The sequence below is a fragment of the Montipora foliosa genome, chromosome 9, assembly GCF_036669935.1.
Source record: "Montipora foliosa isolate CH-2021 chromosome 9, ASM3666993v2, whole genome shotgun sequence".
Classification (NCBI taxonomy): domain Eukaryota; kingdom Metazoa; phylum Cnidaria; class Anthozoa; order Scleractinia; family Acroporidae; genus Montipora; species Montipora foliosa.
The window spans coordinates 15,771,757-15,786,290 of record NC_090877.1 but is presented as its reverse complement, the minus strand read 5'-3'; the positions used below and the strand labels follow the sequence as shown (position 1 = coordinate 15,786,290).

Genomic DNA, 14,534 nt, shown 5'->3' with positions numbered 1-14,534 from the left:
AGGTCTCTGTTTTATCAATACAAAAAAAAACCTGCACATTCATTAAAGCTAACCTTAGGCCTAAGGTTAGCTTAAATGAATGTCCAGGTTTGTTTCAGTGTTGATAAGAGAGAGACCTGTTTTTTGTACCTGCCCGTCCTTCGCTGACACAGGGCTTTTAAGGAAATTGCTTTGAGTAGCGTAACCAGCTGTTGTCACTGTCAAAATGAATTTTAATCTTAGGTGAAAGAATCTGTCTTTAACTACTTCATTTTAGGGGGGAAAAGTAGGCAACTTCTATTAGTTAAGTACTCGACACTCTTCCTCAGCTGTCGGTGTTTATTGAAACCACTGTGAGTGACACTAACAAATTTAGTAGATCCTCTCAAAATTGTTAAGTTCAAGTTTATACCATCCATCGACTTGTCACTTGACCTGCCCAATGTGCACTGTTCACTTAAGTGAAGATAGGGTGCGTTTCTTTGGGATGACCCGAAAAAGGATCATTGATCCAATATTACTTGGACAACGGTGCATCAAAGGAACCGATGAATCCACTCTAGGAATGGACTCTTCGGTTCCTTTGATGCACCATGATCCAAGTGATCTTGGATCAATGATCCTTTTTCGGATCACCCCAAAGAACCGCACCCTATCTTCAATTTGGGGGTTCACTCCCAGAAAAACTGGGTGGGGGTATGCGACCCGTTCCTGTAACCTTTGCCCTATTTCAGACCAAAATCTGCAATTTTCCCAACCCTATTTCAGACCTGGCCAAGTATTTGATACCCTGTTTCAGATCTATTTCCGCCGTTTCACCGTTGATGCCATAATTTGAAAAGGGCTTTTGCTGATGGTCTCATCGCCTAATGATGAAGAAGTAGCTTCTTTGAAAAAACATACCCAATTCAAGACTTGAATGCACAAACAATACCCGACCATACATACATCTTTACTTACCCTCGGATTTTTAGAGTAGCTTGGTGTAGCTAATACACCATACCCTTTGGGGCCGCACATAACCTCCCTCCCCCCCCCCCCCCCTCCCGGGAAGCAGTTTGCAAATACAAGGCGAGCTCTGCAACTTCACAGACGTTAACCTACTTCAAATGGTATCCAATCCCAAAGCGATTTTTAAGAAACAGCGATGAGCCAGCACAGCGAACTTTTCCCTTGGACAAGATAGCCTTGTAATCTGTAAAAGAGAATTAAAAAAAAGTCTGTCAGCCAGTTACTGCATTACTAGCTGTAAGGTTGGTTGGTTGGTGTACAAAACAAAAGCAAAATGTCACTCGCGTTTTGCATAATAATAGAGCCAAATTCCCAAAAGACTTTTTCTCTATTGTTCAGTACTCTAACATGGCTGCCAATGACGTAGGTGCAAGGCAAGGATACAGAAGTAAGTAAGTAAGTAAGTAAGTAAGTAAGCAAGCAAGAAATTTATTATTGTGTCAAAAATCACTAGCGTACATTGTACACTAATAAAAAATATTGGGGACAACTAACTACGATTAACTAACTAATAAAAAATAGAAATATATAATATAAGTACATGTGTAAGTATTGAGAAATGTATATAACAGACACTTGTTAATTGTTACATAAAAGACAGTCTTTACAAGGATTGTCCGGCAGGGTTGTGAAATTAACCGTTTTGATGCGCTTTTTAAAAATGTCCAACAATCCAGACGATCGAATAAATTTGTCAAGTTTGGACCAAATAACAGGACCTCAATAAGTCAGGCTATGTTTACCATAAGCAACAGTCCGAAATCTACGTATGGCGAAATCAGAATTTTACCAGCTAAAATATCAGCTTCATCCATGAAATGCGTTGTAAGCAGAATTGCTTTGTCTTTGCACTTTTCCTGTAACAATGACCACATAAGGCGCCGAGACGAGGGATCCATTCCACTGGTGGGCTCATCCAATATCACCACCTTAAAGGACAACAAAGATGTTTCCCACTAAAGATTGATAAAGTGGACTCACAATAACTCTTAGTACACGAAAACGAAGGTTAAGAGCAATGGACCGGAAATAAGGGAAAATGATGTTTTCTGGTATCTCTGTATCCTCTACAATACAACTGTGATGTGGTGGTAATAGAGCAATTTCTATACATAGATGTAGCATAAAAGAATAATGCCCCTAGGAAATGAAATGATGATTTCAGTGTATGTCACTGCTGACTTCTTCCCCAAAGCTTTGAGTCAGTCCGTTTGTCTAAGAGTGATTGTTAATATATCGTGCTACCGGGGAAGCACGTAACCCTGAAGACTGAGATAGAATGCTGACAACCATGCACAAGGCATTTAGAGTAACCCACAAGATTATTTTTACTGTCAAGTGAAGAATGGCAAAGGGAGGGAAAGGAACTTTAAGTATTTAGTTTTCAAGCGCTGGAGCACTAATTGGGGACACTGTAAACTGAAATCAACAAATCAACGCAATCCGAATCAAACGTTGGTTTTGAGGAAAGGGGAAAACCAGAGTACCCGGAGAAAAACCTCTCAGTGCAGAGTAAGGAACCAACAAACTCAACCCACATAGATTATGACGCCAAATCTGGGAATCGAGCCTGGGCCACATTATTGGGAGGCACTGCGCCATCCCTGGACCCCTAAGTTAGCAGCAAAAGTTCATTAAGCCACAAAAACAGTAATTTCTAAGTATGCGCGCAAGAAGATTAAAAAAGATTTTTCTGAGGAAATCTGGCCTTCCCGCTATTCAAGAGATAGAACAAGCTCATTGCAGCACTAGAATATTACCCTAGTTTAGTTGAGTCAAGCCCGCCGCACACTTGAGGAAAGAGCTGAGCAAACTGCCTCGCGAGGCGGTTTGCTCAGCCGTTTCCTCACGTGTGCGGGGAAATTGTGGTGAGAAATTCGCCTCACGAGGCCGTGAGGATAAAATCAAACATGTTTGATATTTTTGGCCTCGCGAGACATATTCCTCAATGTGTGCGGCCATCGTGAGAATCGAGCTGAGCTTGGTTTAATCAAGCAGCCAATAAAAATACATGGCATACTCACGTGACTCCAGCGGTTCAGGATGGTGTCGGAGGACGAAATTCCGACGTCACTGTAGTCACGGGAGAATGCCATGTATTTTTATTGGATGCTTCATTGAGCAAGCTCAACTCGATTCTCACGATGGCCGCACACAATGAGAAATTTGCCTCGCGAGGCGAAAAATATCAAACATGTTTGATTTTTTCCTCACGGCCTCGCGAGGCCAATTTCTCACCAAAAGTTCCTCGCACACGGTGAGAAAACAGCTGAGCAAACCGCCTCGCGAGGCAGTGCTCAGCTCTTTCCTCACCGTGTGCGGCAGGCTTCATGTGCCCGTCACTGGTGTGGTGACGATTGCACAACACAGCTAATTAAGTGCCAAATCACTATAATGCGGTTTTCAATTGAGTGTCGCAAGTAATAAGCGAATTGCATTGGTTTTGCATTACTTCACTCAATGATTGGTTCAAAGTTCTCTCGCCACTTTTTCAACCAATCAGAGGTGAAACCAAAACCAATCATGGCTAGCACGTGCAAGTTTTCCTGCGCTTTGTGTTGGCTACGTGTAATTACTTCGAGTTTTGATTGGTTTACTAGATAATTTGTCTCCGTCCTTTTTGATTGGCCAAAGTAATTACTTCGGTTTTGGTTTTACGACAATCGATTGAAACTCGCTCTAATGTGCCCTTTTACAAGGACGGACCACAACATAGGGAACTCCATGCCATACTCCTTGCAAATGGTGTGGATGTTCTCTGATGTTCCATAGAATCAATGAACATCAAAGGGTTGTGAGACAGCGCCTGCGGTTTATAGTCTTTACTACCAGGGAAGAACTAAAAGTCTACCCATTTGCAGACGTAATTACAAAGGCAACACTTTCTAAGTGTTTTAAATCTGCCATGCCCCGTTATCAGAAGCAAATGACCTTAAAGTGTATAAATTGCAACTCTTTTCCTTGGAACAAAGCTGAGGATTTTAAGACACCAATTTTCTGCCCAAATGTGGACAAAAACAAGATCGTAGCTGCATGCGTGGGAAAATGCACGAGCTATGTTACATCCAAATGACGAGATTTTTAAAGTCAAAAAACCCCAGGGCTGAACCAGAGTTTAAAGCTTCAAGGTCACGAGCTTCTGCCGGTATTCATTCCACCTTACCTTCGGATCACCAACAAGTGCTATTCCAATACAAAGCTTTCTTTTTAGTCCTCCACTCAATTCTTTTGATAGCATGTTTTGTGGGTGAAACAAGTCGATATCTTTTAGGAGGTGATCAATCTTCAGGTAAATATAAAAAAAGTTGAAAATAAGTAACAAACAGATATAGGCTAACCATTGAGAATCGAGGCTTCAGCTTTGGTAATTTTGAAGAAGAGCTAGTTCCCCAAGTGACTTGCTTTTGAAAGGAAAAACAGCCAGTCTACATCTACATCAACGTCTTCAAGCCCTCAGCCAACTTTCTTTTAATAAGCTTACTTGTGACACTTCTTGTGGCTGCAACCACCACAAGCTTTTTTATAACTTCACTGCCAAACTGGCCACATTTACCAGATGACAATTAACATACTCTAAGCAAAGCAATACGCAAATGATGTCACAAACTGCTTTGCAAGGCGAAAGTGCAATTTGCAACACGAACGGATTCATTAATACCACTTGATACACCATGGGTTAATTGACCACCAGTTTTGCAAACTTGACAACTTGTGGCCCATAAAAGGTGAATACTTAAGTGGAAACAGTAATCATGCACCTGTCACTGTGTCAGTTGAGATCAAGCTTTGTTGCAAATACGGATTTCATGAAAAAATGACATTTTTTATTATGCTGCCTGTCTCTCAAGAATGACTTACGGTTTAATAATATAGCTACAATAGATGTAATCGGTTTTTGGAAACGTTCGCTACATATTAGCGGTTTTTAGTATTTTACTATTGTTAATGCAGTGCACCACAAGGCCAAAGTAAGCTGAAAAATACTTGAATTGTGATAGCTGGAAAGATTGGCCTAAGCAGTTTCAAGACTGAAGTAAAACTGCTACTAACTTCATAATGTTGCTGTTACTTTTAACCCTGTTAACCCTGAAACACCCATACTTATGAATTTAATCTGTCTAATGCCAGACGATTTTATACTCGTTAATGGGTTAAGCCTATATTTTGCCTTTTTTCCCAGGGATTCCGCTTTTAATGATCAAAGCACAACTTGCAAAAACTTGTAAGCCAATTGGGAGTTTTTGTTTTTTTTTTTTTTCACAAGAAACGGAGAGAGTTGCATCTTATGCCTCATCCTGCGAGCGGAGCCTCTCTAAACCTCACTAGAGGGCGAATCGAACAAGAGAGGTTCTGCAGATATCGTGTCAAATTTTTTAAGTCGCGGCGGCCCAAGTTTCTGTGCTAGTCACTCCATTCAAAGCGGTTTAGGCAGCGAACACATCATATTTTCAACAAGGTGAAAATGAAGCCTTCAGTACCAAAATCAATTTGGCATCTAGGAGTGCGATTGAGACTTGGCCTCGATTTGAAACTGTCTCCAAGCAATGGCTTGCACATACTCAATAAAGACCTTACACAATTTCTGCAGAGTCCTTTCTTTCTCGTTGAGTTAAGAAAGGCTCTGCAGGCTGGGTGCTTATCCCTGTGACGACTTCACAAACTTCTTTGCATTACTCTGTTAAGGATTTTTAACTGCAGGGTATTTTTAAATTTTGGAGTTATTTCAGTAATAGTCCCATATCTTTTGCCAGCTACTATGATTGCTGGTTTAAAGGCTCAACATTTCAAACAACATTTTGGGAGAACACAACAAACCCTTTTTATGTTTACTGTGGGTAAATAGCTTTCAAAATGAAAACAAGTTATTGTCTATGGAGCCACCGACAATAACTTTTTCGCTGTCGATAGGAAAAAGTTATTGATTACAAACATTGCGTGTGTAAATCACGTTGTTGACTGCAAACAGCAAAAAATTAAGACATCAACAACAAAGTAGTTTTCCTTATGAAAAAAAAAACTGCTGTAGTTGTCCATGACAAACACAGCCATCATTTTTGATATCTACAACTCCCTTTTGTTAGCCTTAAATGCCAGACTAGCATGACTTGCATGCATGGCTCCCTTGCTTGCAGTTTGTCAAGATCCCTCCCTTTCTTCTGTCTGTGAGCAAGTTATCGATAACTGAAGTCTATTTCACAAACACACAAATGATTTCTATAGTCATTGGTTCTTCAATTTCTTGTTGCTATTTTCCCAGGTTCCAGCATAACATACCAGCTGTCAACAATTAAACTTTTTTCTGTGTGGAAAGGCATTTCCTAACACTAACAGTAACTTTGCAATTCAGTCAAGTTGTCGACTGGAAATAGTCGTCAATAACAACTTGCCTCGTCTGTGGAGGCCCTTAATTAGCCAACTAGTTCACTGGCACTTCACTTTTAAGTAATCAGACAAAACATAGAACATGCCACAAACCCCAACTGGCACAAACACTTGGCTGTTTACAAAGAGTGAAAGTTAATTTGGGACCAAGGTGGTCAGTGCTGGATTTGAGCCTTGTGCAACTATAGCAAAATCACAGGCCCTAACAACTAGACAGTGCTCCAACAGAAAACATAATTTTGAGTTTTGGTGCGCAAATGAAAAACAACAGCCTGTCACCTTAGAATTTAATGAACCGTTTGCAACTCCCTTCAAGCCTGAATAGAACTCCAAATGTTCCTTCACAGTCAAAAAATCAAATATCACATTCTGTTGTGGGCAAACACCTAAAAAAAGAAAATAATAATAACGATAACAATGATACATCAAACTGTGATCAATACATCAACTGCAAAAGATACAGAAAAAACCCAAGTCCCAGATGGAATTTAACCTACATCCCTCCAAGATCTGTGTGGATGCTCTAAGCACTGAGTTCTAAGAGATTTTACATTGTATGGTGAGCAAGAGTAATTTGTGTGGACTCTTTGACTAGAACCACAGAACACTGTCATGTAGGCAAATCAAAACAATCATGGTTCCTAACTGTGTCACCCAGTCAGATTAAGCACTAGAGATAGCTGATGAAAATGGGTGAGCCTCAACCAGAATACTAACTGAGATTGAAAATTTAAAAATATTAATAGATATTGATAACATGGAAACTGATTGAATCAAGCGTCGCCAATCTGGAAATTGATTGGATTTAATTTCCAAGCGTTCAGAATGAAATGAAATTTTTTTAATAAAACAATTTGCACTTGTTGGATATGAGACTGGTTATAGCCAACTCGGCGCACTATTTACCATCTCATATTCAATGCACACTTACTGCTGCATGGAATGGTTGTTAATAAATTGTCAAACCATAGAGCAGTTTTCAAATGAGTGTCGAAAGTAATTAGCGAATTGCTTTGGTTTTGCATTACTTCTCTCAGTGATTGGTTCAAATTTCTCGTGCCACTTTTCAACCAATCAGAAGTGACACCAAAACCAATCGTGGCTCGCGCATGCACATTTTCCTGCGCTTTGTGTCGGCTATGTGTAATTACTTCGAGGTTTGATTGACTTATTGGATTGTCTCCGTCCTTTTTGATTGGCCAAAGTAATTACTTTGGTTTTGGTCTTACGACACTCGATTGAAACTTGCTCTAAAAATCCATAGTGAATTTACCAATTAGCAGTCTTATTCTCTTCATCTGATCTGGATCTGTGATGTCCATACCATACACTGTTGCATACCCATCAGAGACAGGAAGCATTCCAGTGATCAAAGCTATCAGAGTTGTTTTGCCAGCACCATTGTGCCCCAACAGAGCTGTAATTTGTCCTTCATAAATATCCATGCTAACTCCTTATCAAATGAATAACAAATACCGGTATCAAAATTTTTGTGAGAAGTAAGTAAGTAAGTATAAAGTCTTTTTTTCATGAGGGTGAGCACGTAATAGCCGGAGCTAATAAACTTGTGGCAAGGTGAGGCCCTTTCATGTCGATTCCCCTTAGCTATTGCCAGCTTGCTTTACATATTATTATAACATTAACGGCCTCAACAACAATAATATTTCATTCAAATGCCTCAAACTGCAAATGCAGGGTCTGTATTTTTTTGGGCCAAATCCATACAGTCTTTGATTTATGAAATATAACAAGTAATAATTAAAATGGTTGCAATCTTACTAAATTAGCTTAATAAATAAATTATTATTATTTACATACCTTGGCAAACTAAGTAATTTTCATATACTTAAGTTTGCTGATGTACATGTACATATAATTCTGACATGCCTGTTCTTTGGTATGAACACTCCAAACTTTCTCATTTTCAAAAAAAAAAGTCTTGCAAAGTATTGGAAGAGATAAGGTGTCATTTTTGAAACTTAACAGACATTCAATTGTTACGTTTTTCTTTCACTTACCATCAACAGCAACAACATCATCTTTTCCGTGGAAAACCTTTCTCAACTGGTGAATGCTACAAAGCCAAGCAGAAAATTTAATTGACTATTAATTAATTGTTTTGAAGGAGTAAGGATCAAGAAGAAGGAGAAGGTGGAACTGGCTGGGGCACGTACTTAGGAGAGAAGATGAGAATGATTGTTTCACAGCTTTGGGATGGACGCCGGAGGGTCGAAGGGCGAGAGGGAGACCAAGGACCACTTGGAGAAGGACAGTCGAGAAGGAGAGAGACAAAGCAGGGTGGAAGAGTTGGAATGTGGCCAAGGCAGCAGCGCGAAACAGAGAGTATTGGGCAAAGAGCGTGACGGCCTTATGCGCCTACTGGCGCAAAGAGAAATGATGATGATGATGATGATGAAGGATCAACTGCACAGTTGGTTAGCGTGCGGCCTTCTGCGCGAGAGGTCCCGAGTTTGATCCCCAGTGACCTCACATCCTTCTTTCCATTCTGTGTAGCTTTAGGTAGCTTTAAATACCCTTAACATGGAGCACTGATGGAAAGAGGGGGTAAAATGAGGACACCGTTGGTTTCCTGGGAGGAATTTCTGACGTTGCTGGATACAAGATTTTGTTGCAGAAAATATGGAATAATTCTGACAAGGACTGATTAATCCCTAGAACTTTACTAATAGTAATGGCCCAATAGTAGAATTTTCCTCTTTGCCATTCACATTTTCAACAGAAATTTCAAAGAAATAACATGAGCATTCGAGGATAAATTTTCAATAATTTTTATTATCAATAAACTTTCAAGCCATGCATTCTAGAGAGAGGACGGAGAGAAAAATATGGTATTGTATAGTTACCTTATTGCCTCATTTCCATGCATGTCAGGATGTACAGCTTCAATGTCCTCAGACCTGTCCCACGTTCGTACAGAGCCCTGCCTGGCTGGAGCATTTCCTTTCTTACCTCGAAACAAACTCTTCCAAAATGAAGGCATGAAAATGAAATGAGGAGGTTTGCGCTGGCCATATTCGGCAGGAATGACTGCATCAAAGTACAGAGCCAGCAGAAAGTACAAGACAATATCCACTACCAACATGATGATGTAGTTAATGGGGGGAAAATCTCCTTTCGTGGTTAGATTGTTAAACTGTAGACCTTCGTTATCCACTGCCTGGAAACAAGATAATACAAATAAAATGCGATGTTAAAGACCTTAGAAAAAAATTATAATGTTGGTGGAATACAAGAATTACATGCATGCTATGACTATGAGAATGAGCTGCCTGAAATAATAAACAGCTTAATTAATTAAAGCAAAAGGGACAAGTTTTGAAAACTTTTTGAAGGTTCACTGACTGTCATTGAGACACCTGACTGACTGTATGTCACAGTAATTAAGCGGTCAGGACTATCTTATGAATAGCACTACTGAATTGTTTCTCCCTTCAAAACTTTCACATTGTGCCAAGAGATACACGATAGGTTGAGAATGAAAGGGAATGCAGTTATTGCTGCTCAGGTCTTCACGCATCCACTTTTAATGTTACAGTGTACAATGTACTTGTTTGAGACATGGTCACCACTTAATACATGTAGGTTACAATTATTATAATCAATAATCAATATTGCGTTGATACTTGTTATTATAATAATAGCAGTGTTGCTATGGGGTTTAAATAGCATGCATGTGATGAGCCAAACTTTGCATAATAACAAACTTGTTCTATTAATCTCCAAATTAATTTGCAGAATGTAATTGTTTTATCACTACCTAAGAAAATATACTAATCTTGTTTTGCAGATCTTATAGCTTTGGCCACAAGTAGACATAATAGACTAGAGACAAGAGTAAGCAAGCATTAACCTATTGACACCTGGGAATGAGACTTGACAAATTTTGCTCTAACGCCAGACAGAGGCGTTTGAGGTGTCAATGGGTTAAACTTATATCAATAAATTAAAGTCACTATTGTGTACAGTTAAGTTGTAAGCAGTCAGCCCTATACATTATTCTCTAGCGTTATACACCTTGGAAACGAGGACAGCAAATGCCGTAGGAGATAACAGAGACAGTGCCCATCTGCCAGGGTCAGCAACATCAAGAATGATGAGAGGGACAGCTGCACATCCCAAAATAATTGTGAATAATGATGCAAAAGTGCCTGCAGTTTTGGCGGACTTGAAGAACGGTGTCAGCAGAAAGGCAAACATGATAATTGATAAGCCAAACAAGTAAAAAATTATGACCATGACCACATAATTGCTTTCCCCAAACAACTTCCCTGGGACCAGGATAGCATTAAGAACAATGACAGAAAAAAACAAAATGATTGCATAGGTAAGGAACCATGAAAGCCAGTAAGCTATGTCAGACATGCCCATGATCCGCATCAATTCCTTCTGCTTCTGTTCCTTTTCCTGGACCAAATTTACAGACAGAACAGTGACGTACGGCGCAAAGGCTAACACCAAGTAAAGTGCTGCAGTTAACGAGAAGGCTTGAACTGATGGGGTGAAGGAGTCTTTTGGCATCATCTGTGCTTGAATGTTTGGAACAACATAGTGTGACAAATTAGTCTCAATCTGGAAATAAAAATAAAATATTTTCAATCCCACTCTATTCATTCAGTGTCAACAGATGTGGTTCAACACCAACAAAGCACTCCCAAAAGAATCAAAAGTGATGGCAATTTGCTGGTCACCAGACTTAAGTCACAAACGAGAAAGTGATAAGTTTACAGGGTACCTTTAATCATGTCAATGGTGTTAATTTTGTTCTCCAGGTTTTTGTTGGGTGAAATGATTTCTCAATACCAATTTGATCACCAAGCTACAATCTTGGACAGAATAAAATGGAACAGAAATGCCCCCTTCCCCCTTAATCAAGGATGAAGCCATGTGAAGGCCAAAACACGCCATTTTCCCATCATTGATTTTGGGGGGAGGGGTGGTCTCAACGTTCCATTTAATCTGTCCAAGATTGTAGCTCCCTCAAATACACTGTACTTGAATGTCACCTGAAGCTGCACTATTTCTTAATCAAATAGGTAAGTTTAATTGGTAATTAAATTCAAACTGAATCATACTGACTGCAGACTAAGAGAAGTTCTTCATAAAATAGCTAAGAGCTTCATAACATGTTGTTTTCTTGCTTCTTTCATTAAACACTAACTAACATTCACTTTTCTTATGACATGGGATGACAGAAACAAAAATCTGTAGACTGGTCGCATCTAAGGTTTACCTTGGTGATGGCAGCATCAATTCTAGCTTGTAAGGCTGCCTCTTGTTCAAAAATATAGCTGTTAGCTTCACATTCATTAAGGATGAATGCTTTAGTCATATCATGGCATTTGGCTTGACCTGCAAGGATAAAAATTATGGCCACGAAGAAACGTTGGGACTAAAGTCTTAAATCAATGCTAAATTGTATCTTTTACTACACACAGAACAATATTATTATAACATAGAACAAAAGGAGCAAAAATCAATGTTGAGCCTAGACAGTTAAGTGTACCAATGATCTTGCCCAGCACTGGAAGTTAAAATAAAAGCCAGATGTACATTTTCTAAAATGAAAGATCTTCATGCCACACTTCATGAAGCAGTAGGAAACTACAAAATTAATGTAAGCAGTTGGAAAGAACCCTAACCCAAAAACCAGCCTTGAAGTAGAAGTATGTCAGGTTTCCACACACAAGACCTAAGACCTAACTTTTAAAGCCACAACATCTGCTAGTTTCTATAGGTCTGAACGAGTATCAAGTATTTGTGAGTCAATGAATCAATGAGTCAATGAGTCATGAGTCATGAGTCATGAGTCAATCAGTCAATGAGTATAATGCAGTTACCCTAACCCATAAAATGAAAACTAAGATTTCCGTGAGTGCTTAGACCTAATCACTGAAACGAGGGCTTAGGCGTAATCAATAAATTATTGCTATATTGACTGTGAGTCTCATTGACTCATGACTTATTGACTCATTGACCATTTGACTCACAAATCATGGGACCTCGGTCTGAACTACATGTAAAGTAGTTATTCAGGACCCACCAACAACCACTTTTAATTAGTTTCAAATTTCTGAGGAACCAGCCAGGAGTTGAGATCCAATTAAATTTAATGATGAACTCTTAAGACAAGAAATTATGGCATTTCTTTCTACCTCCACAACTGTGAATTGTCTGCAGGACTGCACTTAAATTTGTGACTTAAGGGACTCAGTTAAAGCTAGAACTATATGCAAATGAAAGTATGTATTAGTCAATATATTAATAGTTTTTGTAGTAAGTAAGTAAGTAAGTACACTGTAAGCATCATTATTTACCCTCAGATTTTTAGAGGAGGTCAACTCTGACGGCTTGGTGTTGAAAGTTTGATTGATAGAAGCCAAAGTCTTGCCATTGGCGCTTGAAGATGAGATTTCGCAGAATTAGGAAAATCGCAGTAAAATGGCTATTCGCTCTTACAAGTTAGTTTGTCCGAAGTGTCGTCATCTGAACATAATTATTTACTAGTTGTACATGTTGAAACATTTCATACGTTCCTACTGTTCTCTATCTGTTTCGTTATCATAATTTTTTTGTATTTACAATAATTATGTACCAGTAGTTTGTTTCTTTTTAAGTTGTCTTCTTTTGTAGCAAGGGGTGCTTGTAAGTGAGTGGTATCTTTTTTCTTTTAGGGGTTGGGTCGGGTAATTTACCTAGTAGGGGACTACGTGTCCTATTGTAATATTACCTGCCCCTGGGCGAATTTGTTAAATAAAATTAAATAAATAAAATAATCAAAATATTCAGCGCATTTTGTTAGGCAATAAATCTTGCTTTACATGGGTACCACAGTTGCTTTGTAATAAAGTACTGCAGACTCAATCCTTCTAATAGTACAATTAAGTGGAAGTGTTGAAACTGGTTTGAGCCAAGAACCATTCATTCAAAGATGGCTCTGGGACCAAGAGCACTTCTTCTAAATTCCCTGATCAGTTCCAAGGACAACGGTAGGGAGGGGGGGGGGAAGATACATAACCCTGAAGCATTCACCTGGGGATTTATGTCTTTTCTGTATGGACATGCATACTCAACTGTGCTCAAAAACATGAAGCAGCTAAAGAAATATTTTCAATCAAACATAAAAAGACTGGAAATGTTATTTTAAAAGCCAATAGCGATACTCACCGTTAGGTCACCTATTGTCATTATTGTGCCAACCAGAGATCTACTGGCAGTCAAACTTTTCTTTAGGCCTAATTAGGGCCAAAGGTTAGCTGTTATGAATGTTTAGGATACTTTTCTTCTAAGCTAATTCCATGTCACGCAATCGTGGCCGGGTATTCTGAAGTTTAGCCGGTTTTTTTGTTCTGTAGTTGGCAAAATTTAAATACTAAAAGAATTCTTTATAAACAGAGAATATCGCTAAATTAATGGTCAGATTTGAAAATTCTAGCGTTCCAGTCAATCGCCACACTACATCCCTGTTGCTTACCAACAAGCTTGTCCTCAAGTTTAGGAAACTTCGTCCTACTCAGGAGTAATGTGTAGGCCAGCCCTTCGTTTTTGCCTCTGGTAAATTCGATTCCCATCGTAAGGCCGCTGGTTTCCCCATGTTTTTTGTAATAATATAACATGTCATCCGAGTTGTTGAATTTCTTGTAGCGTACTCCCGATTGCGAGGAGTTCCTTAACAGCTCGATAACAAGACGTGCGTTTGGAAGACCATTTGTCACATATCCAACGACTGATTTGCTTTCATTTCCTTGCGATCCAAAACTCGTGGACAGTGGTGAAAAAATATCAACAACGGGTATTTGGCTGTCGCTGACCGCAGGCATTTCTGGAGTCTTAAAACTTCGCCTGATAAAAAACAGAAGTAATGTCCACCATATTGGAATCAACACTTCTTGCAACGTTTCCTTCTTGTTTCTCCTTTTGATGACATAATTTTTTTTGAGGAGATATTTGATTTGATTGACCACTCCCATTTTGTTCGAAGTAAAAATCCTCGAGATGCAGCCTTCATCGAGCAGACAACTTCTCATATGCTTTAATTATTGGCGGAGCTCTTCGAAAAATACTACAATACTCTTTTGTTTGTCCCCCCAAATTTTGCATAAGCATTGTTTCCAGTTTCTCTTGGGACTTACAATGATCCCAAG

General features: G+C 39.1%; 1 protein-coding gene across 3 annotated transcripts in view; it reads right to left on the bottom strand.

The window, feature by feature from the left end:
* LOC137970270 (cholesterol transporter ABCA5-like) overlaps positions 1-14,503 on the bottom strand; it is a 63,402-nt gene extending 48,899 nt beyond the window's left edge. For 2 of the 3 annotated variants that reach the window (XM_068816791.1, XM_068816789.1), the window contains exons 1-10: positions 13,865-14,503; positions 11,624-11,742; positions 10,408-10,962; positions 9,237-9,550; positions 8,391-8,446; positions 7,646-7,825; positions 6,652-6,758; positions 4,154-4,273; positions 1,781-1,919; positions 1,084-1,174 (exon numbers count right to left, since the gene is read on the bottom strand). In XM_068816791.1, the coding sequence (XP_068672892.1) occupies positions 1,084-1,174; positions 1,781-1,919; positions 4,154-4,273; positions 6,652-6,758; positions 7,646-7,825; positions 8,391-8,446; positions 9,237-9,550; positions 10,408-10,962; positions 11,624-11,742; positions 13,865-14,417 (2,234 nt within the window). In that variant the 5' untranslated portion in view covers positions 14,418-14,503. The remainder of the gene's footprint in view (positions 1-1,083; positions 1,175-1,780; positions 1,920-4,153; positions 4,274-6,651; positions 6,759-7,645; positions 7,826-8,390; positions 8,447-9,236; positions 9,551-10,407; positions 10,963-11,623; positions 11,743-13,864) is intronic. The other variant, XM_068816790.1, reaches the window with a different exon arrangement.
* Positions 14,504-14,534: the final 31 nt, after the last annotated feature.